The 26892-nt window shown below is 37.5% G+C and overlaps 2 protein-coding genes across 3 annotated transcripts; both read right to left on the bottom strand.

Annotated features, from left to right (window-relative positions):
• Positions 1-10185: 10185 nt before the first annotated feature.
• On the bottom strand, positions 10186-12171 carry LOC115753767 (CBL-interacting protein kinase 5). The gene has a single exon (XM_030692558.2). The coding sequence runs from the start codon at positions 11762-11764 to the stop codon at positions 10406-10408; it is 1359 nt and encodes a 452-aa protein (XP_030548418.1). The 5' UTR covers positions 11765-12171; the 3' UTR covers positions 10186-10405.
• A 2400-nt stretch (positions 12172-14571) lies between these two features.
• On the bottom strand, positions 14572-25543 carry LOC115753775 (E3 ubiquitin-protein ligase BRE1-like 1). 2 transcript variants are annotated; one of them, XM_030692578.2, is made up of 19 exons: positions 25367-25543; positions 25108-25269; positions 24892-24985; positions 24407-24637; positions 24122-24283; positions 21305-21498; positions 21141-21224; positions 20941-21060; positions 20660-20846; positions 20404-20564; positions 20252-20323; positions 19147-19223; positions 18087-18281; positions 17607-17679; positions 17342-17428; positions 15925-16062; positions 15639-15841; positions 15399-15561; positions 14572-15038 (listed from the first exon to the last, which is right to left on the bottom strand). In XM_030692578.2, the coding sequence occupies exons 1-19, from the start codon at positions 25391-25393 to the stop codon at positions 14907-14909; spliced, it is 2562 nt and encodes an 853-aa protein (XP_030548438.1). In that variant the 5' UTR covers positions 25394-25543; the 3' UTR covers positions 14572-14906. The 2 variants fall into 2 exon arrangements, with proteins under 2 accessions (XP_030548438.1, XP_048131814.1); XM_048275857.1 differs by lacking the exons at positions 24892-24985; positions 25108-25269; positions 25367-25543 and having other exon boundaries at positions 24122-24287; positions 24407-24601.
• Between the last annotated feature and the right edge of the window lie 1349 nt (positions 25544-26892).

Below are 26892 nucleotides of genomic sequence, written 5' to 3'. Positions count from 1 at the left end.
TAGGTTAACTGAAGAGTTTTGAGATAATTTCTCTAAATTGGGATATTTTGATCATTTTTGGGTAATTTATAGCAAGGATCCAAATACAACAAATATAGTAAGGTGAAGGTTTCGGTCCTCTTTCTTGTTGCTTGTCCAGTGGCAAATTATAATCTTCACCATACCATGTGTGGAGGGCGATATATTTGACCCCATTCTCATTCCAAAACATACATTTAGGAGATTTCATTTGCTTTTTAAGAGGCGGAGCGATTAGATTTTTACGGGAATGGTTCAAATTGTCATCTCTATCGCGTTCATATGCATCGGATACACGTAGGACTAGCTCAAACACCAAAGAGGATACAAAGCTAGCCACTTCATTTCTTCGTTGATACTTCCTGCCCTTTCTTTCTTGGCCAATTGCATCATGAGCCGGTAATCCCTGCTCTTCTCCTTCTAAATATCCAAACTAAGAAGGCAAAATAAAACAAATGGTCCCTGAATTTTAACTCAATGTGCACCACAACCCATGAACTTTTAGTTTGACCAATATGGTCCCTGAACTTGAATAAATATAAGGACTATATTGAACATGTTCATTTAGTTCGGAGACTAAGTTGAACATGTTTCAAAAGTTCATGGACCATATTTATCAAATTAAAAATTCAGGGACCACATTGTACTTTAGATTAAAGTTCAAAAATCATATTGGTCAAATTAAAAGTTCATTGACCATATTATACATTAGGTCAAAGTTTAGGGACCATTTATGTCATTATTCTAACTAAGAAATAACAAAACGGTTGAAAAAAATTGGTGAAAAAGTCAAAAGCTCATAGAAAATTTGAGGTAATGAGAAAAATGACAAAAAAGAACAAAAAATGACTGTTAAGTCTAATAAGTAGCAAAGAAATTCAAAACACTAAAGAAATATTTAAAAGCCATATTCAAGAAATGAGTAATTACATCTAATTATACAAAATCAAGACTCATTAAGTTATAAGAAATGACACAAGGAATAGAAATTGCTGGGAATTGAAATAGAAGTACCAAAAGATCCATCAAGCTTCACGGAATAAAAAGTAGCAATCAACAGAAAAAGCCGAGCAAAAGCCAAAAAGTGCATGAAAATCCAAGAAACTACCTCCGAAATAAATGTTCGAAAAAATAATTAAGAAAAATGAATTAAACTTTAAGGCATGAAAATTCTCTATTTAAGGAATTATTTGTCTCACATGATTACCAATGTTTATTGGGAAAAATCTTTCAGGATACAATAAAGTCTTAAAATGAAATACTAGATACGATTATGATATTTCTCCAAAGACTCTAAATAATAAACAATTATAGAATAAATTTTTTATTTTAAGAAAGAAAAGGAAATTGAAAAGTGAAAATTAATGAACTAGAAACGTTGAATTTATACTAGTGAAATATTAAGATCCAACAATCCTTTGAGATTGCATCCTTTTGAAAGTATATTGTGAATAGACATGTTTCAAAATGACACAACTTTTCATGTTTTAAAAACTATAAATTCGAATTTTAAGAAAATGACCGTTGATTAATGAAAGTGTTAAGTGCATCAAAATCACACGATTATGGGTACCGTAGCACTTACCCCATTGATCAAAGTAGAATATGTGCAAAATCTAAATTAACAGAAAAATCATTTCCTAATGCTAAAGGAAATTCGAATTTATTAGATTTGGTGCATAGCGACATATATGAACTTAATGGCATGTTAACTCATGGTAGTAAAAATTATTTCATGAATTTTTGTGGATGACTGTAGTAGGCATTTATATGTTTATCTCCCAAAATTAAAATATAAAACACGAATCTTGTTAAAAAAAAATATAAGGATAAAGTAGAAAGTCAAGTAGAAAAAAAAACGAAGAATATTTAGATAGAGGCGAACAATATCTTTTAATTGAATTTTCATGGTATCATTCATCAAGTTTCATCACCATACGTTTCACAACAAAATGGTTTGACTGAAAGAAAAAATAGGTTTTTAGGAGAAATAATTAATTGTATGCTTTCAAATTCAAAACTACCAATTAATCTATGGGGAGGAGAGGCATATTACATAGTATCATATTCTAAGTGAACAAAACTTGTTCCTAAAGCTATTAAAAGTGTCGTTCTTAGATATACTAAAAAGAAAATAACTTATGTGCTTCTTGATTTAGAGGCCAATGTCATTGTGGAATCAAAGAGATGTCGAATTCTTTTGAGAGTAAATATCTTATAGATTTTGAAATTATTGAAGATTATATTCAAACACAAGATATAGATAATTCAAATACCATAAAAACACAATACATTTTCATGAGAAATAAATAAATGATTCTAAAGACATATATGGATGTAGGAGAAGTAGTAGAGCATGAAAATTGAAAGATTTAGGTCCATATTTTACTACTCATATTTTCCTTATTGAAGGAGACAATAATAATAACGTGACAAAAAAAAAATGCCCTTCGGCATTAAATCTAGAATATGATTTTAAAAGTTCGAATAATATTATGTCTTCTAGATATGCTTCTTTTTGAAAAAAAAACTATAAATGATTAAATGAAATTAATTATGTCAAATAATACTTGGTTATTAGCAATTTATCAAAATGATCTAAATCAATTGGATGCAAAGGGGTTTCAGGAGAAAATATATACAGGCAAAAAGAAGGGATATATTTGATATATATGCTCCTGTAGCACACATTACACTATTCAAATTCTTTTGCGTTAGGCTTTATTTATTTTGCGAAAAATGAGTTACTTGAATAACATTTTCGTAAAAATAATCGCTTATATTGCTAACAAAAATAAATAATTGAAAAAATATTTTCATTACCCACGCAAATGTTTAACCACAATTTGGTGTCGGTAATAAAAATATTTTTCATTCACTAATCATTTCAAACGATAGATGTGATCATTTTTAGGAAAATATTTTTCAATTCACTCATTTTCCATGAAACAAACGGAGCCTTCACATCCATTTATCATCTTTGCGTTCATTAATTGGAAGTCAAAATTACCTTCTAAAATGAGATTTAAATTTACATTGAACAACCATAGGACTTTGTTCTTCCTAGAAATGAAAGGCAGATATGTAAATTGGTTTAATCTATTTGTAGGCTTAAGCAAACACCTAAATAATGGCATGAAAAATTCGATTAACTTATATTGTCTAATGATTTCAAATATAATAGTGCCGATATTTCACTAAAGTGTATGGTGCTTTAGTTTGCTTATATATTTATGATATGCTTATTTCTTTTCTTTCTTAAAATATAGCATGTATTCTCTAATTGTTTCTTTTTTAGGGTCGTTGGAATTGCTACTTAGTATTCTTTTTCTGAGACTTTATTGTGTGCATAGGATTTTTGGTAATAACAATTAGCAATCTTGCTGAAGAAATAATTTCTTAGAATCGGAAATTCTAACAGAATCACTTTTTCGAATCAGAATTGTTGTCATGTAAGCCCTTATACACTTACAACAAAGAATCGATAGGACAGACAAACCAATGTCAGTCACACGAGGTCATATTAATGTGATTTAGACATAGCGTCTCAGTCTGTGAAATCTAAATGCAATTACAAATCGTCCACACTAAATTTCTCAACTCTGCTTTCATTCGTAATCGCCTAAAACATCGCAAACTCGCTTCGATCAAGAAAAGCATCCTTACCTGTAGCATCGACTGCTCAAACTTGAGCAAATCAATAGGGGAGACGATCTCGAAGGCCGAAATCTGCGAAAGAGTCGATCATAACTATTACGCAAGTTCTTCCGTAACGGTACTTGAAAAACTCGGGTGGGCAGAGACAAATTCGACGTGGCTATGGAGGCGGCAGAGCTTAGCTACGACGACGGTTCTGCAAAAGAGGGAATTCAGCCGGGATACTCTCTATGAACTCTCTGCAATTACATAAATTATGCTATGGTTTTGGTGATTCTCAATTGACGCTTGAAGGCGAGCAGCGAATGACTTCCGGAACTGTAGTCGAACTAGATTCTTCGGACTCTCAGGTCTTTCGAGGAGACGGAGCGACGGCCAATTCTCAAGGAGAAAATGCGTAGCATTGGCGATGATGGATGCGCGTCCTATCCCTGACAGCCAACTGCGATCGAGATGGAGTCATGGCGGCATGGGGGCGGCAGAAGCGACGGAGAACCGGAGGCACCGTGACACAGAGCCAAGGACGTCCGCCCAAGGAGAACAGCAGTTAGAGGCAATCTCCTAGAAGAAATTGTGTATCCTTTGACGTGGATTCACCATCAGTAGATATCTTGTTTAGTGGGCTGAAGACACGAACTTGATAGATTGTTTGTAAAACAAACGAAGAGATGTCTTCTCTCACTTTGATGGTTACTCTTTAGCAGTTATTTCAAAGGGATGCAACTTCGAAGGTCATATTTGGTCAGATATGTAATGTTTCTGTTGAATATTTACAACTTCGTCTTCCATTTTTTTTTTCGTTTTTTTCTTTCAAGAGAAATACAACCACTCTTTTCAATTGTTTTCTAGACAAATCTTGGAGAAATATCAGAATTGCTATCTACTATTCTCATTGAGACTTTGTTATATCCTGAAGGATATTTACCGGAAATCATTAGTAACGTTTGGGCCAAATAAATCCTTAAAGGAAGTGTTATCACGTCTCAAAGTCTGATTTCGTTATTCATCCCATTCGCTAAATTTCCCAACAATTTTAAGGATTTAACAATCCAATCGGCCGTAGTTTCGAAAGAGTGCAGAGCGTGCTTCGTTCTGCTATGCTTCAAAGCTGAAGCGACTGGATCTCGCTCGAGACTTTTCGATTGGTCCTTGCTCCGATATTCGGCGATAACCGATGGTTCTGTCGTCGATGCAGTAGCCAATCTGTCAACGAGGTCCAAGCATTGCTGCATTTCTGACTGCTGTGTGTTGCAAGATTTGACCATAATTGTGGTTGGATGGGACGCCTTACTTTCCATTTATTCCTCAGAGAAGGTTGTGGGGTATCACTATCAATGTGTTGGCATTGCTTATTTAATGTTACAATCGGTCGAGCGGATAAGTAGGTACTGCGTACGGATGTTGATTTCTCGTTTAGAGTGTCGTCTATTTTGTGAAGTGAGATTTAAAGTGCAGAAATTGGAAATGGGGTGAGTGGCATAGCTTCGTGTCGGTGCATTGGCCGCTAAGCCAATTGGCGTTTGTTAGGATCTTCACTTGTGAATTTCGAGTTCGATGCTCAATTTCTCATGTTCTTGTTGCCTGAGTTTCACTCCGACCCCATGTTTATGCTAAAGGAGGATGAAATTACTCTTATATACTTGGATTCTCTGCCTAATCTAGGAGAGCTTACTGGTCTGGATTCAAAGTGGGCTTCCAAGTCTTCAACATTGATGTCACAGCATTTACTTGCAGCAGCAGATAGGTATGACCTTGATGGACTCAAGCTGCTACGTCAATGTGAGGCCAATCTTTGTCAAGATGTTGCCATAAATGCCGTAGCAACTACCTTGGCATTGGGCAGAGCAACACAAATGCTTTTCAGTTGAAAGTCGCGTCTCAGATTTGTGGCAACGCCTGAGAATCTGAGGGCTGTGATGCAAACGGACGGTTTCGAGTACTTGAAGGAGAGCTGTCCCCTCAGTCTTGACCGAACTCTTGGAATGTGTGGCAAGAGCAAATGAGCAATCAGTAATCGTTTCCAATGGTCAGAATCCACAGCAAGGAAGGTCTTGTTGTTATGAAGGTCCGAGTGAATGAAACTAAAATGTGGCACTGTGTCTATATATATATATTGGCAGTGTTATATTTAAAATGTGGGCAAAGTAGATGCTATTTTGGGAATTAAAGTTAAAAAAAAAAATAGTGGGAGTTACTCTTTGAGCCAAAGTGATTACATTAAAAAGATGTTAAATAAATTTAAACATCTTGATTTTGAAAAAATGAATATTCCATTTGATACTAATATTTAATTAAATTATAATACTGGTAGAGCAGTAGCACAACTTGAATATAATAGTGCTATAGGGTCTTGGATGTATGCGATGCATTCTACAAGATCCGATAGTATTTTTTCCGTATGTAATTTGAGTATATATACTAATAATCAAGATATAGAACATTGGAATGCTATTACCAGAATTTTTGGTTATCTTAATAGAACAAAAAATTTGGGACTGCTCTGTAACAATTATCCAGCTATATTAGAAGGATACACAAATGCTAGTTAGATTCTAGTATGAGAGATAAATATTCCATTTTTTTATGGATCTTCACATTAGGTGGATGGGTTGTATCCTAGGCGAGTAAGAAACAAACATGCATAACTCACTCAACGATGGAATTGGAATTCATTGCTTTAGTGGCAACTGAAAAAGAGGCTGAGTGGATTAAAAATTTGCTAATGGGCATCAAATTATAGCCTAGTCCTATGCCTCCTAGTTCTATTCATTATGACATTTAGGCTATTTTGGCAAGAGCTTATAGTAGCACTTACAATAAAAAGTCTAGACATATTAATATAAGGCGTGAATAGGTGAAACAGTTGATCCAGGATGGTACCATAACAATTGTTTAAGTGAGGTCAAGCAAGATTCTGGCCAATCCCTTTACAATGATTCTACCAAGAGAGATGGTAAAGATAATTAAAAAGAAATGGGGCTGAAACCCTTTACTTAAAATCACCGGTAATGGTAACTTGACCTAATACCAGTATATCATTAGTTATAAGGTTTAATGAGTAAAAACAAGTTATTGAAAGTGGTTGTTTGATGCTGACACTAGCTCGGACATGAGAAGTCAATATCGTCTGTTATGCTTAGAGGCTGAATTATATTCTTAATGAAGTATAGTACTATTTAGCAATGAGTTTATTAGTAACATAAACACGTGGTAAATACTTTACCTATATGGGCTTATGAGTGTTGCCGCCTCTTACGAAAGCTAGGGTTGCTTTCTAGAGAGCTCATGAAATAGGTATAAGCACAAGGTCATAATAGTGCTGAGCAAATATAAACTTCTCGTTGAAACAATAAATTAGTATATGCGTGGTATATCCGATTCTATTATATAGAGTTTGTCACTTTTATAGAATTTTGAGATGCTTGCACTAAATGAAGGTTTAACTCAAAGAAGACCTTCATTTATGTATATTAATCCGATGAAATTTTTGCTGTATTTTTTGAGAAATTTTATTTTGTTATTTTGTTTTACAAACAAAGTGGAAGATTGTTGGTAGTTCGTTTGTAAAACAAACGAAGATGTGTGTTCTCCCACTTTGATGGTTACTCTTTAGCGATTATTTTAGAGGAATGCAACTTTGAAAGGTCATATCTGTTCAGCTATGAAGAGTTGTGTTCTTCTTAGAATAACGTGTTTGTTCACAAAGGTTTTCACTATTATATATATTCAGTGTTTATGTTGAATATTTACAACTTAATCTTCCTTTTTTGATTTTTCTTTCAAGAGAAATACAACCACTATTTCCAATTGTTTCTTAAAGAGATCTTAAAGAAATATCAGAATTGCTATTTACTATTCTCATTGAGACTTTGTTGTAATCTGGAGGATATTTGCTGGAAACCATTAGCAACGTTGTAGGGCAAATAAATCCTTAAAGAGAGTTTTATCAGGCCTCAAAGTCCGATTCTGTTATTCATCCCATTCGATAAATTTCCCAACATACACAAACCAAAAAATCAATGATTTATCTAGGCTAATTTTTTTTTACATGAAATAAATTTTAAGTGAAAGAATCTATTGATCAAATTTGACTACAAAATCCAGCACCACCTCAAGAGAAAATTAGATTAGAAACCATATAATAATAACCGAAAAGAAATATCTTTTCCAATCTATGTGATAGATTTAACGATGTATATGTGCAAGCGTATGTGATCGTATATAGACAAGTCGTAATGCGGGCGTTTCTATGGTACAGCACAGCTTTATGACATGGAACTTTACTAAGTACAAATACGTTTTACGGCTACATATTCAAGGCACTTCGTTGCGATCAAATTTCAAGTATCGTAATTGCACGATACGATGGTATACCTTGAAAATCTCTCGTGCACCGCCACATTAACGAATGTCCGCTCTGCGTGCATCAATCGCATGATGAGAAGCTAATGACCGGAAGAAGAAATATGTAGACAAACTAGGAAAACTTTGCCGAATCAAATATGGAAATGATCATGACGGACATAAGTTCGAGACATAATGTTAACAGTTAAAGAACTACCCATTAAAAAATTTAGGTGGAATGGATTAGAGCTAGCTAGTAAATCGATTAGCGTAATAAGTTAATCTAATTTTCAGTATATCTGCGCCCCCAAAAAAAAATCGTTCACTTTGCAAATCCATAACGAGTTGAACACCGGATTGCAAAATTGTTGGAAAATTAAAATGGAAGCCCAGTTTGATGTTGGGCTTCAACATTTTGATTGAGATTGTACAAATTGATCATCATCTAGATAGTTATCCTCATGTGACATCAACATATTGCCATAGGTGTTTAATCAAAGTGAGATCCTTTAGAAAAAATTGTGACTTGCATACAATATGTTAGAATGTCCACTTCTAAATTTTGGGTAGAACTTAACTTTGATACCATGTTAAAATGTCCAACTAAAAGGATTAAGTTATAAATGCATGGAGACCGAATGAATATAAAAAGCATATAAATCCCTTAGGTATGTGTTTATACTGTAGCACTCTGCATATAAACCTTGTAAACAAGCAATGTTACCTCAACTAAAAAGCTTAAGTTTATGATAGCCTTTAACACTTTTTTTATTCTATTATAGGGCATCATAGTCATTTTTCTTTTGCGGTATGGTGACAGGATAATTACCAAAAAAATCATGAACCTACTGTTTGGATGTTAATTCAATGGTGAATTTTTCAATTTGACAAATTAAGTCCTAAACATTTTGACAATTCACAAATGCTGAAAATCGTTGAAGTGGAATATCGGCAATCCTACATGGCATGGTTAGTGTTGATATGGATAATTTGTTGCAATTTCTGAAAATAATTATTTTGATAGTTTTTTCCTTTTCTTATATAATCTTGATATATTTTTTTTATTTCCTTTCGCCGACCACGGGCAAGGGTTGTGACACCCTTGTCGACCTATGGCGAGGGCAACTCTCGCTTGTGGCCATCGATCGGCAGAAGAAGATAGAGTAAAAAAAGAAAAATTAAAGGATAGAAAAGAAAGGGAAAAAAAAAGAAGAAAAAAAGGATAAAAGTAAAAAGAATAGAAAATTTTAAATAATTATAAAAATCATCCATGTCAACTGGTCGTTCTACGTAAAAGGACTAGCGTCCATCCTACTTAGCAATTTTCGATCAAAATTAGCTGGAAGAACTACATTGACAAATCGTCACAAAGTTTATGTCTAAATTGGCCAAATTAAAGAAGTTAGGAAGGAATTGGACTCCTTATAATAGGTTTTACGAATTTTCTAGTAATTTTCCCGTTTGGTGACACGGGGTTCGATAACTTGCTAAATTCGGTATTGCTAGTATTTTTCCAGCATTTGGCATTTCGTGTTCTCGACATTCATTTGAGCTTTGCTACGATAGAAGACTGTAAGAAGTTCAGGAGAGAAACTTAAACCCTTCAATAGGTTCTTTTAGAAAAGTCATTTATGTGCTTGGCATCAAAAGCGATTGTACACGCCATAAAAAAAAAAATGTTAGAAGAGGATTTTTAGGAAACTTGGTTAATTGATTTCTTTCACCAATTATTTCACAAAATACGAGCGACTTTCAATCTTTGGCAAGATCATTGCAACAGCAAGGAAACTATGGCTCCATTTATTTCACAAAAAATAGATGATTTGAAAAATATTTTTTTTTCGAAAAATGACCGCTTGTATCGCCTAAAATAATTAGTCGATGAAAAATATTTCTATCGTTGACAATAATTTATGTCTAATAATTTTGAAAAATGATGAAAATATTTATTTTTTTCATTCATTTTGTGAGCGATACAAACGATAATTTTTAAGATTTCAAATTATTCATTTTTCGCGAAATAAATAGAGCCTATATGCGAATTTCCAGGACCAGTTACTAGCTGACATTTGCCAGGGGATGAATGAAATAATTTTGTTAAATTAGGCATTCAAGTGAATGCCATATGGAAATTATGATGCGTAAAAGATCGATAAAAAGCCGAGCGAAAGCAAATAATCACATAAGTTTGCATAAACTTGGGTGTTAGAACTCAAAAAGCCCCTGGTGTTTGACCCCCAATATAGAGTTCCATTTTGCCATAATAATCTACAAAAAAATGGTTGAGAGAGAGAGAGAGAGAGAGAGAGAGAGAGAGAGACCTGGTTCATTTTCCTTGTTAGAGCAACTAATTAGCTCATCTGAGTAGAAGAGAAAGAAAGAAAATCTAAGCAGGTTGAGACTGTTGTGGCATACTTCCATGCCAGACCCACACAACATCCTTCAAGGAAGGCTTCAAGTCATGGTCACAGAACTCCTTGTACTCCAATGTGTCCCCTGCTGTTTTCTTGACTTCCACAACTGAAAAGCTTGGCGTGACCTCGAAGAACTCTGCGTCTATGGCCAGCTGCCCTTTCCTCCCTTCCTTGTTCCCTTGCAGCTTCACCACCCCATTGTTCTTCTCGAACTTGAATTGCTCCGTCGACGCCAGCTGCTCGAACTTGGACATGATCGCCGACACCGGCTGCGTGCTTGTGAACCGTGCCTCAGGCCTCTGGTCCGCGTACTTCTCGAATAGGTTGGACAGGTCGAATCCTTGCGAGAGGGATATGATGTCGAAAGCGTTGAAGCTGGCCGGCCTGAGCGGGCTCATGGGCGGTTTTGCTGCCGTCTTCTCCGATTCGGGATCTGGATCCAACGGCTCGAATGCGGCCTGGATGTCCTTCATTGTTGAGCTGCTATCGACCCGAGGGGACGGTGGGGGCTCGAACCGCTTGAACCCCTTCTTGAACCAACTATTGTTCATGATTTTGTCCACAGTGATCCTCGTGCTGGGGTTGGGGTCAAGAATTTTGGAGAGCAGCTTCCTGACTTCATGAGGGAACCAATGAGGGCACCTGAAGTCCCCCTTGCTAATCTTCCTGTACATCTCCATGAGGTTGGCATCATGGAATGGAAGAAACCCCGCCATGAGAACGAACAACACGACGCCGCACGACCAGATGTCGGCCTTGGCCCCGTCGTAGCCCTTCTTGTTGATGACCTCCGGGGCCACGTAGGCTGGGGTCCCGCATGTCGTGTGGAGCAGCCCGTCCTGCCTCCGGGACTCCCACAGAGCGCTCAGCCCAAAATCGGTCACCTTTAGGTTGCCATTCTCGTCGAGGAGGAGGTTCTCGGGCTTGAGGTCACGGTGGTAGACCCCGCGGCTGTGGCAAAAGTCGACGGCCTCGATCAATTGCTGGAAGTATTTCCGGGCAAGGTCCTCCTTGAGCTTCCCCTTGGCCACCTTGTTGAAGAGCTCCCCGCCCTTGACGTACTCCATCGCGAAGTAAATCTTGGTCTTGCTCGCCATGACCTCATAGAGCTGCACAACGTTGGGGTGCCTCACAAGGCGCATCACGGAGATCTCGCGCTTGATCTGGTCGATCAGGCCGACCCTCAGCACCTTCTCCTTGTCGATGATCTTGATCGCCACGTTCTGCCCGGTCTTCAGGTTCCGCCCATGGTAGACCTTCGCGAACGTGCCCTGGCCTAGCATCCGCCCGAGCTCATACCGATGCATCAACGTCGCACCTTTCTTCTCCATCCTCTATCTCTCCCTATTCTCTCTTCAAATCCAAGACCCAATCAGAAAGATGACACCAATGTCAGGATGAGGATCTATTGAATTGGAACCAAAGCCACTGTCCTGGCTCCATTTTGATGACTCTTCCCCTTCATCTAGGTCAAGGAGGAATCGCCAAATAATTTCCCAGGAAAAAATGGAGAGGGAAAGGGCAGAATTGTGGGGGGGACCAAGGGACTTCGAACCTTGCCAAAAGGCAGGTTACAGAGACAATCTTTATTTATTGTTGTTTTAAGAAGCTAGGACAAAATTTCTAATGAACAGAACACCAGACTTGTTAGCAAATTAAAACCTAAGATTAGCAAATTGTGGGTGCTCCACTTCTTCCACAGGAAATCGTTGGGTGATTTCTCAGGATTCTAAACATAGCAATCGATGTGTCAAATGGTTGTGCCTTAATTTAGAGAATGTAAATGGCTGTTAATTTACTTGCAGTGTTGGCTTTCATAAATTCTAGGAAATTCTAAGCTCAGCCAGACCATTCACCTAAACAAAAAGAAGAAAGTAAGGAAGAGAAAGCAAATCACAAGGAAGAATGTAGAGGCAATATGTGGACAGCACTTGGAAGATGATACAGTTTGAGTAGTAGAATATAAGTAGTGGTGGAGAAGAGCTTTGGAAATGGCTCCTGTTATTACAGGGACTGGAATATAGACAGAAAACTCCAAATTCAAGCTGTGAGAGAGAGAGAACCAAAAGTTGGAGGGAAAATCGCAATATCGACTTTATGACTTGATTGCACTTTTTTTGATAAATTTCTAGTTGATAGCACTCTTTAGAAATTGAGTACTTTACAAGTTTTAGGATTTTTAATGTACTTATCACAATTTTTTTCTACTTAATTGTCCTTATTGACTCATAGTTGGACTGTGACCAAATGTTCGAGAGATAATAATTGGAAAATATAAGTTAACACCACTTTTGGACTTATAGATATCCACCACTTGTAGAGCTTTGGAAGATGACAATCGGCTTATTGGGTCTTCGAAACTTACTGACTAGATATATTCGCCTCTATTCAGTTCCTGCCCAACTTATAGAGAGATCGAAGAGCAGTTTGTGCTTACAAATTAACGTGCAAATTGAATAGAAACTTACTGACTAAATGAGGAGGCTATATTTGTTATATTCAAGCTTTCATCTAATAGCTTAAGCTTTTAAAATAGTTGGTTGTGGTCCCATTAAACCTTTCAATATTCGTTGAAATTCGCTAAATTGTAAGTGGGCATTTGGGAAATTTGATGTATCAATCAAGTGTATATTTTGGATGAAATGAGTTCTTATTTCCAATGGATTTTTCTTTTCATAATCCAGTAGTATGGCCTGACAATAATTTCCAGTAAGCTCCTCCTAAAGCTCCTAGAAAGACCCACATGGCCGTGGATTGGTGGCGGGAGATCCTCCAAAACTGGCTCAACCAATGGGTGTCAAATGACAGGGCCAATCAACGTCGTTTTCCTAGGTTCGAACCAACCACTCCAATCGATGAGGTCATGTTCCCATCAATTGGGCGGCGCCAGGTCGCGCCACGGCGCATGTCGTGGTGGGCACGTGGTGAGATCTAAGTGGTGGGACGGACCGTAGAAGTTGGAGCCACAAGTATAGGCTTTTGCGACTCTGGTGATGTATCGACTTCAGAAAGCTTGGATCCAACGCCTTGCACAGTGACGGATACCAACCCGTCCCGGGTCCCTGCAGCTGCAATGTTCCCCTTCAAACTTTGTTTGGTTTGGTTGATCATCATGAGAAGGAGATTTGGATGGTGGTAATGCCAGTGTACAGCATCGCTTGGGAAAGCTTCACGGCCTGGCGGTCAGCATAACAATAACGACATTTGTCGATATGCCGCCGCCTATTTACTAAGATCATCATAGATTATTAATGCGTGCATTCCATTATCACATAAATATTCCCCCATGGCACACCTAGAGTATGAGGCCGGAAATTGCAGAGGGACAGGACCCGAAGCGGTGACTGCTACAAGAATGGAATATTCCTAAGCATTCGCTTCGGAAAGAATTTGGCACAATTCGACGTGTGAGTTTTGTTAACGAGTGTTGTCGGATGCGTGTTGAATCTTATTTAATGTCTGCTAAGACATATTTCAAAATTGTGTCCATATTTTGGAAGAGTAATTATTACCAGTGAGAGAGAGACACCCAAGCCTCATGCAGAATACGAGACTGTCTTGGGAACATTCCTTTCGGGAGAAGCATATGATCAACCAATTCGTTACAGATTGTATCAAAGTGGTTCGTAAATTATGGTTATACCCAATGAAACAACGTGCTTCATGAGCATTGCTGACCGCGAAATGATCACTCCCCTGAGGGGTTATACCTCCGGATCATTCGAAATGATTTTGAGGTAGAGCCTATGTGAAATAAGTCGATCCACACGCTCGCGCGTGCGCACAAGTTGGTTGCAATCTATAGATGCATCGCTCGTCTTGTTTGGTTTTAATGTCAATGGAATCTGATCCTCTTTTATTTTCGTTCAATCAAGTCCTTGATTTGTACAATTGGTCCTCTAAATTTATGTCCAACTATCAAATGATCACAAAATTAGCAAACAACCCGCCTGAAAAGGGAGAAAAAAAACCCCTATTTCGACAGTATTAGTTACAACTGGAATACGAAGTAATAGAGCACACAAATTAAAAAAATTTCGGAGAACTTGATTGCGCAATATAAAACTTAAGGGAAGGGAATCCAAGCTACTATTGACAATGATGAATGTACTATCCCTTCCTCTCTCTCCAAACATGCCTGTTTCTGCTCTGGTGTCTGACTTAAAATTAACCACGGTTACACATCGCAATAATCGCAGTCAATCCCACATTAGATAGATCCTGAAGGTAATGAATTTAAAAAGTGAATGTGCTCAAGGAAGCCAAAAGACCAGCTCTGGTCCTAACGGTGAGAACCAAAAGAAGCAATGGTGCTCAGCAAGAATGAGCAATTTAGCAGTTAGATATTTACAAGAACTTGCCAAAACAAGACAAGTGACCGAGCAAACTTCTGGTATCGCCTTCTTGGGTATTCAAGCGGTTACGGATCATTCACTACAATAGTTTTTGCAGCGCAAGTCTCCCAATGCTGTGTCAGAAATAAACAGGCTTGACGTCGTTAGGCCCGAAACTAGCCCCACAGGATGGGCATTTGCGATGACGAGTTTCTGTTAAGTTCTGAATGCAGGTGTTACAGAATAGGTGATAGCATTTCGTGATGACAACCTGAGGATTTAAAAACAAATATCAAAAGTAAGATTTCAAATGCAGCAGGATAGGGGATGGAACTTCCTGCAACAAAAGAAGATGGCAAACTCTTTTTGGGCATATCCCAGTCCTAGAGCCCACTTATAGAGTTAACATACTCTACAGTCTAGAGATGGGGTTAGATTGACAAAACACTCGCTTCCAGCTACTAATCAAAAGCAATGTAAGAGTACAGAGATTATAAAGATTGATAACGACACTGTTGTGGCAGATTACACCTACAATTTTTTCAGTATGAATCATAAACTTTTAACCTTTTATTCTCATTAACATGTCAGCTGGATTATTCTTCATTGCGATTATGGACCAAAAATTTACCTCTTTAGGCCGGTCACGGCAAATGCTGCACTTAAGGATTTCTCTGTATCCTCTAAGTTCCTCTTGAAGCTTTTCCACAACTGGGGTCACTTTCTGTGCTTGAAGATGTATAGCCTTTCTCCTAACAACTTCTAATTCTTCCTCTAGTCTCTTCTTGTTGAACCTGATCATGCCATCAGAAGATGGAGTTAAGATAACCAGCATGCTGAAAATGATGATGGACACAGCGCAGTTCATTACCGTTCCCTTTCAAGCTCCACCTGGAGCTCTCCCGCAGTCCCTCGACTTCTGTCAACTTTTAATTGAAGCTCCTCCAGCGACTCCCTTATTTGGTGAGACAGTTTTCTAACATCTGACAATCTCTTTTGGGTATTATCCAGGGCATTTGAGCCTTGCAATCGATCCTCTGCAAGCTTCTGAACCTTTTCTGTACAAATATTCAGCTGCAAAACAGGCATCCTTAGATTCTTTGATCATTTGATGCATGCCCCAATAAGAGATGCCACTGTAATGCTTGAAGAAGTACCTGATCTTCTACCCTCACAACCTTCATGTTCAAAAAATCAACAGATGCATTGGCCAACTGAATCTCCCTCACTAAAGTTTGCTTTTCTGCCAATATAGAATCTCTCCCCTGGCGTGCCCTAACACCCTCCAACACAAGCTAAAATAGACCAGAAAACAAGAAAAAATTAGAGCAGGTGTAAAGACGAGTACCCATTCGATAAATATTTGAAGCCAATCAGGAATACATAGTTGAAAAAAAAATCAGGAACACATAGGCTTGTAGCCTTATACAACATTGTACATATTTGTGGCAAGTTTTAATTCTCAGCTTCAGCTTCCTGTCAAGTTAAGATCATCGTTCAACGCATTGTTAAGCTGATCAGATAAACCAAAGCAATGAGCAACTAAGATGTTAAATTTAATCGTTTTGTCATGGTGGGCTGATCTATCATATGCTCAGATGGGCCAAAAGGCTTCTTCAGCATGTTTGGCGGCATGGAAGCTTTTCAGAGTAACGAATACAAAGAAGATGAAGATTTCTAGGCCGCAAACAAAAGAATGCTGACTGAATACGGATCTTCCAAGCAGGCGAGTACAAGCACTGTTCCTAACGCAACCAAAAACACAGCAGAGAAAAAAAAAAAAAAACATTGATATGGCTGTTTTCCAAGTAGAAGATGGTCCATGAATCAGTAATTATTTATTCCGAGTCCCAGTGAACTTTTTTAGTAGTTATGTGACAGCTAAAGCTGAGTTTGGGATAACTCCAGCTTTCACAAAGAGCATTGGAAGCACGTGCTATGAATAAAAGTAGTTGATTATTGATACTCTCTTTTCAGCAGAAGGTAATCTGCTGCTTGAAGTCCATTAAAAAACGAAATGTAGTCAAATGTAGCAGCTACTGAGCACCATCTAAACTGCCATCAGTGGTGGACTGACATTAGAGAAGAATGTGCCACTTAAATTGGCTAGCCTTCTAAACTAATTTGTAAGCATGGAATCACTAGTAGAGATTCATGATTCATGAATGAAACATGACAGCAGGTTTGGACATTGTATTTGTCTGTGCTTGGGTTTGACCCAGAAATTTATTGTTGTTACTTAGATTGCTCGATTTTTTTGAGGTTTCACACATGCAACATCAATTATTCCTTCCCTCCCTCCCTGACATAGCCAATCAATGACGCCCTGGTTATGCCAAACACAACTCTCTCTCTCAACTACTCGAAGTCATCAAACAACAGCATGATTGTTGAAAGTGTCCCACCAGATAAGGGGAGAGAATCCTCTATTTCTAAGCGAGGATTACTTACCAACAAGCATGCAAGTTAACTAACACTTAAAATATCAATTCATGATTAAAAAATGCATGAAAAATACAAGCCCCGAAAGTGTGCACGAGACATAACACACAGAAATTCAGACAGATTATTCACCTTTATATTGTAGTCATCTCTCTCGGCAATCTGCTGCAACAAATGCTGGTTTTGAGTTTGCATATCATCATATTCCTGTCCAATTGACTGAGGAAGAGAAAATCTCAGACAAACAAAAAATAAGAAGAAAAGTAATCATTACTGCGTACACTCAGTGCAAGTGAGACCATCTAATCCAGGGGCTCACACACACCAAGTGCTTGCATCCCGTGCATAGTTTTTTCAAGAAAAATATCGATTTCTAATTTAGCAAAATTAACTTAACCTCGATTTCTGATAAATACGCCTCGTTTTCTTCATTTTTGGACTTCAATACATCAGCAAGCTGAGAAATCTCCCTGAAACCATTAGATCGACATTACAAATTATCACATTCACCTGGACATTATTATTTGTAACAACTAAAGCAAGATCTTAGACAAAGTTGCAGATGGTCATATTCAGTGCAAAAGAAAGGTAACCTCTACTTAAGGTTAGACAAGAATCATTTGTTGTTTACAATGTTCAGCATGCAATCACTCAAAACCCTGAAATCTGAGACATATCTGAGGCTTGTTCAACTGTACATTAACCTGCTGAATATGCAGCAAGCAACCTCATAATATATCTGAAGGTGATTATGTACCGATGAACACAATTGAAACAATTGTCATAATCAGACAATCATGTAAGATAAAGCAGATGGTTAGTAATTCAGGTGGTACTAGGAAGATAAAAAGTATTCCATGACACCAAAAAGCAAAACCTTTTGGAAGCTTCCAATTTCTGTCTCAGGTCAGCAATTTCAGCTTCTGCAGCAGCAAGTGTCTGCTGGGACAATGCCTCAGCTTCAATTGCAGTCTTGACACGTAATTCTAAGTGGTGCTCATTTAGAGAGGACTTCAGGCTCTCAATTTGAGCCCATGCCTTGTATTCTGAATCCTTGGCTTCTGCTACTACCCTGCAGCAAAATAAAAATATTAAGGCATCAGATACCGTCTGAAAGCAGTAGTGAATCTGTCAGTGGGTGCAGCAAATTCAGGATAAGCAAGTTTATAAAAAGTGAATGTCAAATATAATTCTGCTTCTTTCACCATTGTCCTCTACTGTTTGTGCAAAAGAAATAAAGATAAGAATTGACAGTCAGTTTTAGCCTTTTTCAACATTACTATGTCTGCTTATTTCCCCTTTTCCTTGTATTTATTCAGTTTTAGGCTTGAGCATGTTTATCAATCCTTAACTTTGGGCCTCTTTGTTCACTTCAAATGGATATTTGTTTTCTAAGATTAGCATGTAAAAAAATGGTCAAAGATTATAATATAGTCATGTGGGCTCAAAATTCAAAATTTTGTAGGGTCAATTTATCCAATCAAGGAATTTCTATAATTATGACTAACAAATTGTTTGGGAGGTGTCAATTTGAGGAACAGCCTGTCCAGAAGCACAGACATTTCATGGTCTGGCACTTCCTGTAACTAATAGCTGAAGCTGCTCAATGGGCACTCTTTTATGAATTTGAAACTTGGCAAAAGAAAAAAAGAAGGACACTGCTTAAACAACAAATGCAAAACCCAACTCACACACGAACCATTCCTCACAAAATTTATCAAGCGTACTATTGAAAAAATAAACAAAAGATATGAAGTTGAACATTTAACGTAAAATACATATTTCAATGCTGACTCAATTCATCATAAGAATGAGAAAGGAGAAGGAAGAAAGAAATCTTAAAGATAAAATTAGTCGTAGTGTTGCACATTAAAGAAGTCCAATGCACAGATATGCAATGAAATAGAAAATAGATGTTTGCCCTGTAAAGTCTTAACCTTGAATCAGTGGATTCACGTCTATACATTTCCAAAATTAGCTTCAGCTCCAGAATACTTCCCTCCACATCTTGAACCTGCATTGAGATTAGATGCTTACAGACTGTTAAAAGTTCATATTTCAGAGTAACATTGAAGAAATGCAAATTTATGGTACTATGCAGTAATGATGTCTATTTTCTCCAAGAGGCTTTTTTCTGCAGGAGGTTAATCAAGTCACCTATGTGCTCGCCTTTGTAAATCAAAGACAGTTGCATGAATATAGGATCTGCTAATATAAAAAATTAGGTTTTTCCTTTTCAGTAAACTGCAGTTCCAGCAGTCACCAGTGAAGCAGAAACCCTATCTCTGGCAATTTTTTTGGCAGAGTTCATTCATAGATGAAGGCATAGCAAGAACCTTAGGAAACACGTCTCTTAATGTGATCAGTTCCGGTAATTGCAGCATCAACATCCCAAGGGTGACATAAAAGGGGAAAAGTCATCCAACAGTTGAATGGAATCAACACACCACATAGTCTGACTCAGAAAGCCTTCCACTCGGTTGGGAGTATGTCAGAACTATCGCTTGCTGATAATTGCTTTGATAATATAATGCTAGCAATAGTCCAAGGAACAATATGAAGGGCCTGTTTCTTAACACTTACAAATAAGCAAAAAGTACTTTTTCTCCCACCAAAATTTAAAATATTATCCAGTTTTCAGAAGGATATAAAAAATTACATGCGAATCTTTGCATCAACAATTGACTGTGTGAACGTTTTAGGAGTTTCGAATGTTAAAAAAAATGCAAAAGATCGTGAGGTACAATATTTGGATTAAGCAAAAGCAAAAACTAAAAGTCTATCTAGACACACCTGATGTAAATGACCATCAGCTTGATTTGACTATTGACAATTAGATGCTTCTTTCCAAAAAGGGAGATGCAAAATAAAATAAAATAAAAATCTCAACTAGCAACCTCTCGGACTCTCTGAGGAAGATGACTTGCACCTTCCTTAGAAATCTCATGTCCACTAGTTTTGGTGCATAAACTGTACGAGAAAGAACAGGAAAAAACAGTAAAATAAGTAAACACAAATTGAATGAACAGAGAAGCACCATACCACAGTTTGCAACTTTTCTATTTCAGCAACTTCACTAGCAGATCTCCCAGATAATCTTTCACATTCTTTTACCTGTTTGAAAAGATAGAACAATTTTTAGCACCCTTGCTGCACCAAACAGAATTTGGAAATAATGCAAATATGATAACTACCATCCTGTCAAGAGCATGAGAAAAACACTGCACATCAGCTCGAAGCGAATGAATGTTCACAGCAGCCTCTTTGTACTTGCTCAATTCACTTTGCATTGCTCCCATTTCTTCTGGGAATGAAGAGACCAAAGCTCTAAAGTCATTGATAACCTCTTGTCTTCCTAAAAGGGTCATATAAAATGAATCAAGAATGAGTCTATGAGTTCATATATATACAGTACCATAGATCAAGATGACATGCGAGATCATCAACAACCTGCTTCTTTTGGTGCCTCTTTCAGTTTAGTTTCAATAATGTTTCTATCCTCCATCTGCTTTTTTACTTCTGCCTCCAGCTCGATCATCCTTGAATCAGCAACTGCAGAACATCTTTTGTAAGCATCAATTATGTCAGTTTTTATACCCAATTCCAATTCCCTCCAGAAAAGACCCCCTCTCTCCATCTGCAATTTCCGAAAAGAAAGGTACATAAGTTCTGTAAACAAATCCTTGCAAAAAAAAAAAAAAAACACAATGGAAAAGAAATTACTTTACAACCTGCAGTTTCTCGTACAAGGCCTGATAGCGCAAAACTTCTGATTTAGATATCTCCAATTGGTCTTTCAGGGACATGAAGGTTTGAGACAAGGAAACGCACTTCAAGTTCTTTATCTTATTCTATCCATATAAACACAATACATGAGAAATTCTTTAGATAGAAAAAAGGAATTTCACTTGGGACTGATGTAGAAGCTGACCTGCAATGTCGGCAGCTGTTGCAGTATCTTCACTCGTTCTTCATAAAGGGCTTTTAACTCTTCCAGTTGAGATGCTGCTTGGTCCTGATGAGCCTCAATCAAGTCAGCTACTCAGCTATTCAAATTAAGCTAGAAGAGACTCGGGGAAAAAAAAGGTAGCCAACCTGTAGCTCCTTGAGAATGGACTCCATCTCTTGAAGATCCCTCTGTTTATCTCTAACTTTGTCACTTGGAGTATGCTTATTTCCAAAGTTCAAAACAGGGAAAGACACCCCTTTTATTGAATCCTTTGTAACTTTAAGAGTAGCCAGCTTATTATGACTTTCTTCCAACTCAGAAATGGTGCTCTCCAATTCCCCTGTATAAAAGAAGGTTTAAAACCAAAGCATGAGATTCATGTAAATCTTTTATCGATTCAGATGAGAATTTAGCCATTGGACAAGCTTAATGTTTTGTTCAGGAAGAAAGCACATCAGGAAAACAGTGAGGGCCCTCGTTAATAACCAAGTCGTCTGGACAAGGCGCAGAAATAGTGAAAATGCTATTTGTTGCTAATTGTTTCTAAGCTTCATTTAAGTTTTGTCATAATCAAAAGGATAAAAATACCGATCCCCTGTATTTTAACAATGACGACACCCTCAGGAACTAAGATTTCTTCATGCGTCTAAGCTACATTAGCAACTAAAAAAGTGTTCAATCTACTGCAGATCAGAATAACAAGAAGGCGTTAGGAAGTACAAGTGACAAGTTGAGTAATGATTTCAATGGACACTAGATATTCATCAGAAAAACCAGGCTGTAGATTCAGAATTCAGAAGTCCAGTGTCTATAAACCAGAAGAGCAAATTGAAAAAAGAAGATCGGATACCCAGTCTTTATAACCAGACGCGTGAATTCAAACCAGAAGATCTAATCAATTAATGACAGGAAACCCACCAAATGTAACAGGAAGCCCGCATAAAGGTCTCAAACTTAATTTCTCCAATGGACAGCTTCAAGACAACCAGAATTCGAAGTTCGTACACTTGAACTGATCAGTGATGAAACCCAAAAAGAAAATATCCTAGAGATTAGTGCCGCCAAAGTTTCACTTAGGTACAAATAAATGACACATGCTCATCAGAATCAAATTAAGAACGACCAACTCTTGCTATCCACATTGAGATACTCTTATGGAACACAATCTGATCTCATTACTTGCTAGTATGATAAAGACTGTGACACCACTGTAAACAAATTCTAGAGAGCAGTAACCTAGTGATCCTTTGAGGGCCTAGGCCTCCTCGAAGCAATAAGTTGCTTACCACACCCTTCCTCGTCTCTGGGTCTCCACCCCATATGAACAGCAAGATAACCACGTGAGTTTGTGATTCAGCCCACGCAACTGATCAAATCAACATTTTTAAGCATATTAAATTATCGAGGCTTTGCTGAAGAGGAACTGTTGCTTCAATTCATAACTCAAATAAGAGTCCTAAATCAATTAGGATTCTTCTCCGACTTAAATATATAGTCTTATATGGCAGGTTTCTAATTGTGGTAGAATTTCAAAACAATTCTGCTTCCTAACTAAAGCAGATAATCATCATTCCAGATTCCGTTCTAACTAGGATGGTTGTTTTTTATTTAGGTTTCCCATTTCGACTAGCAGTAGCATTATTTGGACGAGTCTCTACGTATGGTTGTAATTCTTTCTTTCAGTAGAGTCGATGAATTCTTGAGGTTTGCAAAAATCTTTGCTTTTTAATTTTGTCATGCAATTCTTTTCTTAATTGTGTTGCTTAAGAAAGCCTAGGTGTGATACTTAGAAAGTTCTGCTTTTGATGCCTGACTACAATCTACTCCTTTTGAGCTATTGTTAGTTGCAATTGTCTCTTTGAATCGTCTAGCAAATCAGATTCACTAAATTGGTTTTTTTGTCCTACATTATTGAACGACGAGTCCCGAAGTAGAAAGCTCGCGTTTATCTTGCGAAGAATAACTCCAAATAACTAAGTTTGTTTAGGCATCAAACTTAGGACTTTTTAAGCATCACTAGCAAGAGAAGTATTGCATCACCCAATTCAAAAGCAATAAAATTGCTAAATTTCGATAATCAACATCTACTTTCGAGTCAATAGTATTATACCATATACGCGAACTCTTCTTAAATCCTACACCAAGTTAATTATCATATTCCAAGTACAGACAAAAACTTAATGATATGCAAATAAAAAACTCAAACCTTACTAGATGATACTGCTAATTCCCTAATCCTTATAGAACTCTTATTTGAGTTGTTGGTCGATGCAATGACCCATCTTCATTGCAACGTGGCAATAGCATTACTTTTTTTGGCCACAAAAAAACTTACATGATCTTGAGGGCTGCATCAGTCGATTGTTGAGGAGAGTTGACCTCCTGGTCATCAACAAAGTCGAATTGGTTTTGAAGATATGGATTCTGAAACCCAAGGAGTAAAGGTATAGCTTAAACCCAAACCCAATCCCCTTCTTTCTGTCCTCGCTCTCTAGGATCTATGTTTACCCTCTAGTAGTCAATATTGGTGTCAAGTTTAAGCTCAAGGTGATGGGTGGAGGGAAAGTACGTAAATACAAGATCTAACGAAACCCCATGGACAAGTGACGGGATACTTAACACTTCTTCTCATGGGCAAACCGTAGTGACAACAAAATGTGTAATTGACGAACGGGGAACCTCACAGGCAACATAAAATTGGGGCAGATCGTGGCTCCAATACTATGCTACAAAAAAAATCCTTCTTTGCATGAATTTAGGGCATATGACCAGCCAGGCATCACCTAAGTGGTGCGGTTTGAGCTAGAAATAAACGTGATGATACTGTAATGACATAGATAACAACTAAATAGGGAAAAAAACAGATATTCGAGAAACATAATGACAAAACAGAATACTAGATTTGCCATGTAATATTACATTTCATCTGAATTAAATGTTCAAGCAAGAATTGCCATGGGTACCTTTCAGACGTTTAAGCTCAGCCTTGTTTTTCGCATCAATATCTCGATGGCTCTGCAACTCCCTTGCCAAAACCCTGTGCTTCAAATGAATTTCACCAAGAAACACTCTTGAATTCTTCAATTGCACCGCCAAATCCATGGATGTCCTCTGTCTACATGAATCTAACAAAGGGAAGAAACCTGTGTCAATTTTTTGGGGCTAGAGAAGTACAAGAATAAGGAAGACACTGACGTACATCCCCAGTAAAAGGCCAGAAAAAACATACAAAAATACTCTATAAGTACCATCTTGGGGAAGTTCATCCAAAACAGCAGAATGCACCCTCTCCTTCTCATGATAAAGGCCATCAATAGCCAATGCTATATTACGTAATATTGTCTTCACATTCTTCTCTGAAGCTATTTGTGGATCATCATGTGGATAATTTAAACAGCTATCAACGGAGGAACTTCCGGTCACACCTGTCTCTGTGATTTGGCTAAGAAAAATGTCCTCGAGCAACAGGTGATCCTCATCTAATACCAGCATGGAAGACAATTTAACAAGTATCGAATATGAGATGCAAGCAGGAGACATCAGGGGTCATCATAACTGGAGAAGAGAACCTTTCCCTAAGTCGCGTATTATTGCATTTCGAATGCTTTATATGCATCGACAACAATGGACTACCAACAAAATTGTGAAAACATATCACCTAGTTGTAACTGACAAACAAAAGCATCCATCTCATCAACAATATAGCATCAACGGACAACGACATCATCCAAACCTTTTGAATTAGACGGGCTTTCAACATTCCGACCAACGGCGGCTCTGCCCGCCTCTCTCACACCAACCGAACATAATTCCAAATCACTAACAAGCTGTCATACAACAAAATGAAGTCCATGATCACATTCAAGAACAATAGCACAGCCCACCCAAAAAAAAGAAAAGAAAAGAGAACCCGAAAACCCTAAGTGAAAGAGAAGATAGACAAGGCAACCTCTTCCCAAGACCTTTTGGCTACTTCGAGCCTAGAATCGTACCCAAGCTGCTTCTCCGTCAGCTGCGACAACTTGCTCTCGAGAGCGACATGCTCGACCTTCTGCGACTCCAACTTCTGCACGAGCTTCTGATTTTGGTACTGAAGGACAGCGATGTCCCGCTACACCGCGAATCCGGAGCAAACAACATTTGAGTTCACGCCACAACAGGTAAAACGTGATCAAGACAAACCAAACAATGGCGCAGCAAAGCGTTACCTTAAAATACAGTTCAGGCGACCCCATAGAAGCTGAAAAGACTGAAACTTGGACGAAGAAGAAGGCGGAGGAGGCGGCGGAGGAGGCGGAGGCCGAGGGCGGAGCGAGCGCGCGCGCGAGAGAGAGAGAGATGGCGAGTATGATCAAGAGGGGCTCGCAGGCTCCTCAGTCATCATTTCTCCCATTCTCCGTTCAACTTATCTAAGTATAATACATGTAAGTAATTCAATCCTAACGCTAGCTAATCCGGATTAATTATTATCCAATATCAATATAAAAGAAATAGTCATTTAGAAAAAAAAAAAAAAAAAGAGAAACATAGGCTCGATGTTCTTAATATTTTCATTTTTCGTAAGTAATTCGATGACCGGAGTTGTATAACATTGCAAAAAGGTAACTTTTCCATTTTTCACTAATCATACATCTACGTAACACGTGTGAGTATGAGACGAGATTAAAATGTGCAATATGATTAGGCCTTGTCACGCATTGCACGAGATTTCTTTAAATCATCATATTTATTATCCAATGAAATAAATCGATTGTTTGACATAGACATATTCTATTGAAAACTACATATATTTTAAATATACAATCATGTAAATAGATGATATAGGCGTAAGTTGATTTTTATGACCAATTCACTCTTGTGAAACTTATGGGTTAAAACATGGCAACGAGATAAATAAAAGTTTTAACTTTTTGGAACGTAACCAAAGCTTACATTTGTTGATTGGTTCAATTAAGTGCTAAACATTTTCTAAAAACGTAACTAGCTCCTTTCAATAAACGGTACCCAAAATTAACTATATGCCACTCACAAATTGCCTACGTGACATTCTTAAATTGCAACTTTCAACATAAATTTTGGAACTCAATTACATTTTTACCAAAAAATTTAGGACTTAATTGTATCAATTGAGTAGTGTATGACTCTGATTGCATATTTTCTTTTTTAGAGAATGTTTTAGAATTTGTTAAGGTTTGAGAATTATGATAGCATTCCACACGTATGGTTTAGAACTAGAGGTACAATTCATGTAGAAAAACTTGTAAACTCATAAAAACTATTCATTCACGGTGGTGGTTTTCAACTCAATTCGAGGTCGAATCCTCAACTTTTATGCAAACTATAAACAAAGATGAGAGGGTTTGGATCTAATTAGGTCCTAAAACTATTTTGTCTGGATTACGGGACGTAAAATTCGAGAGCCGGGGATGCGGGAAAGAAAAATATTTTCGTTCAACTTAGGAGGATGACAGTGAAAAAAGTAGACTTTACGTCAATTTCAATTGGTTACTACTAAATAGGTAGATATAGTAGCATCTCATGCTTGGAGTGAGTCATCGGAGTTTCGACTCTAGAGGTATTAACTTATGCTTTGTACAATGTCTTATAACCGACTTGCCGGTGTCGTATCCCTAGTTACAAGACACCATGTGTGAATGTCTACATTATTTATATTCAAAGCCACAAAAAAAAAAAGGTGAATACAGGAAAAATAAGATGTTAGAAAGAAATTAGG

This window comes from Rhodamnia argentea, chromosome 3 (genome assembly GCF_020921035.1).
Source record: "Rhodamnia argentea isolate NSW1041297 chromosome 3, ASM2092103v1, whole genome shotgun sequence".
Classification (NCBI taxonomy): domain Eukaryota; kingdom Viridiplantae; phylum Streptophyta; class Magnoliopsida; order Myrtales; family Myrtaceae; genus Rhodamnia; species Rhodamnia argentea.
The sequence above is the reverse complement of the archived record's forward strand: the minus strand, read 5'-3'. Positions and strand labels throughout refer to the sequence as shown.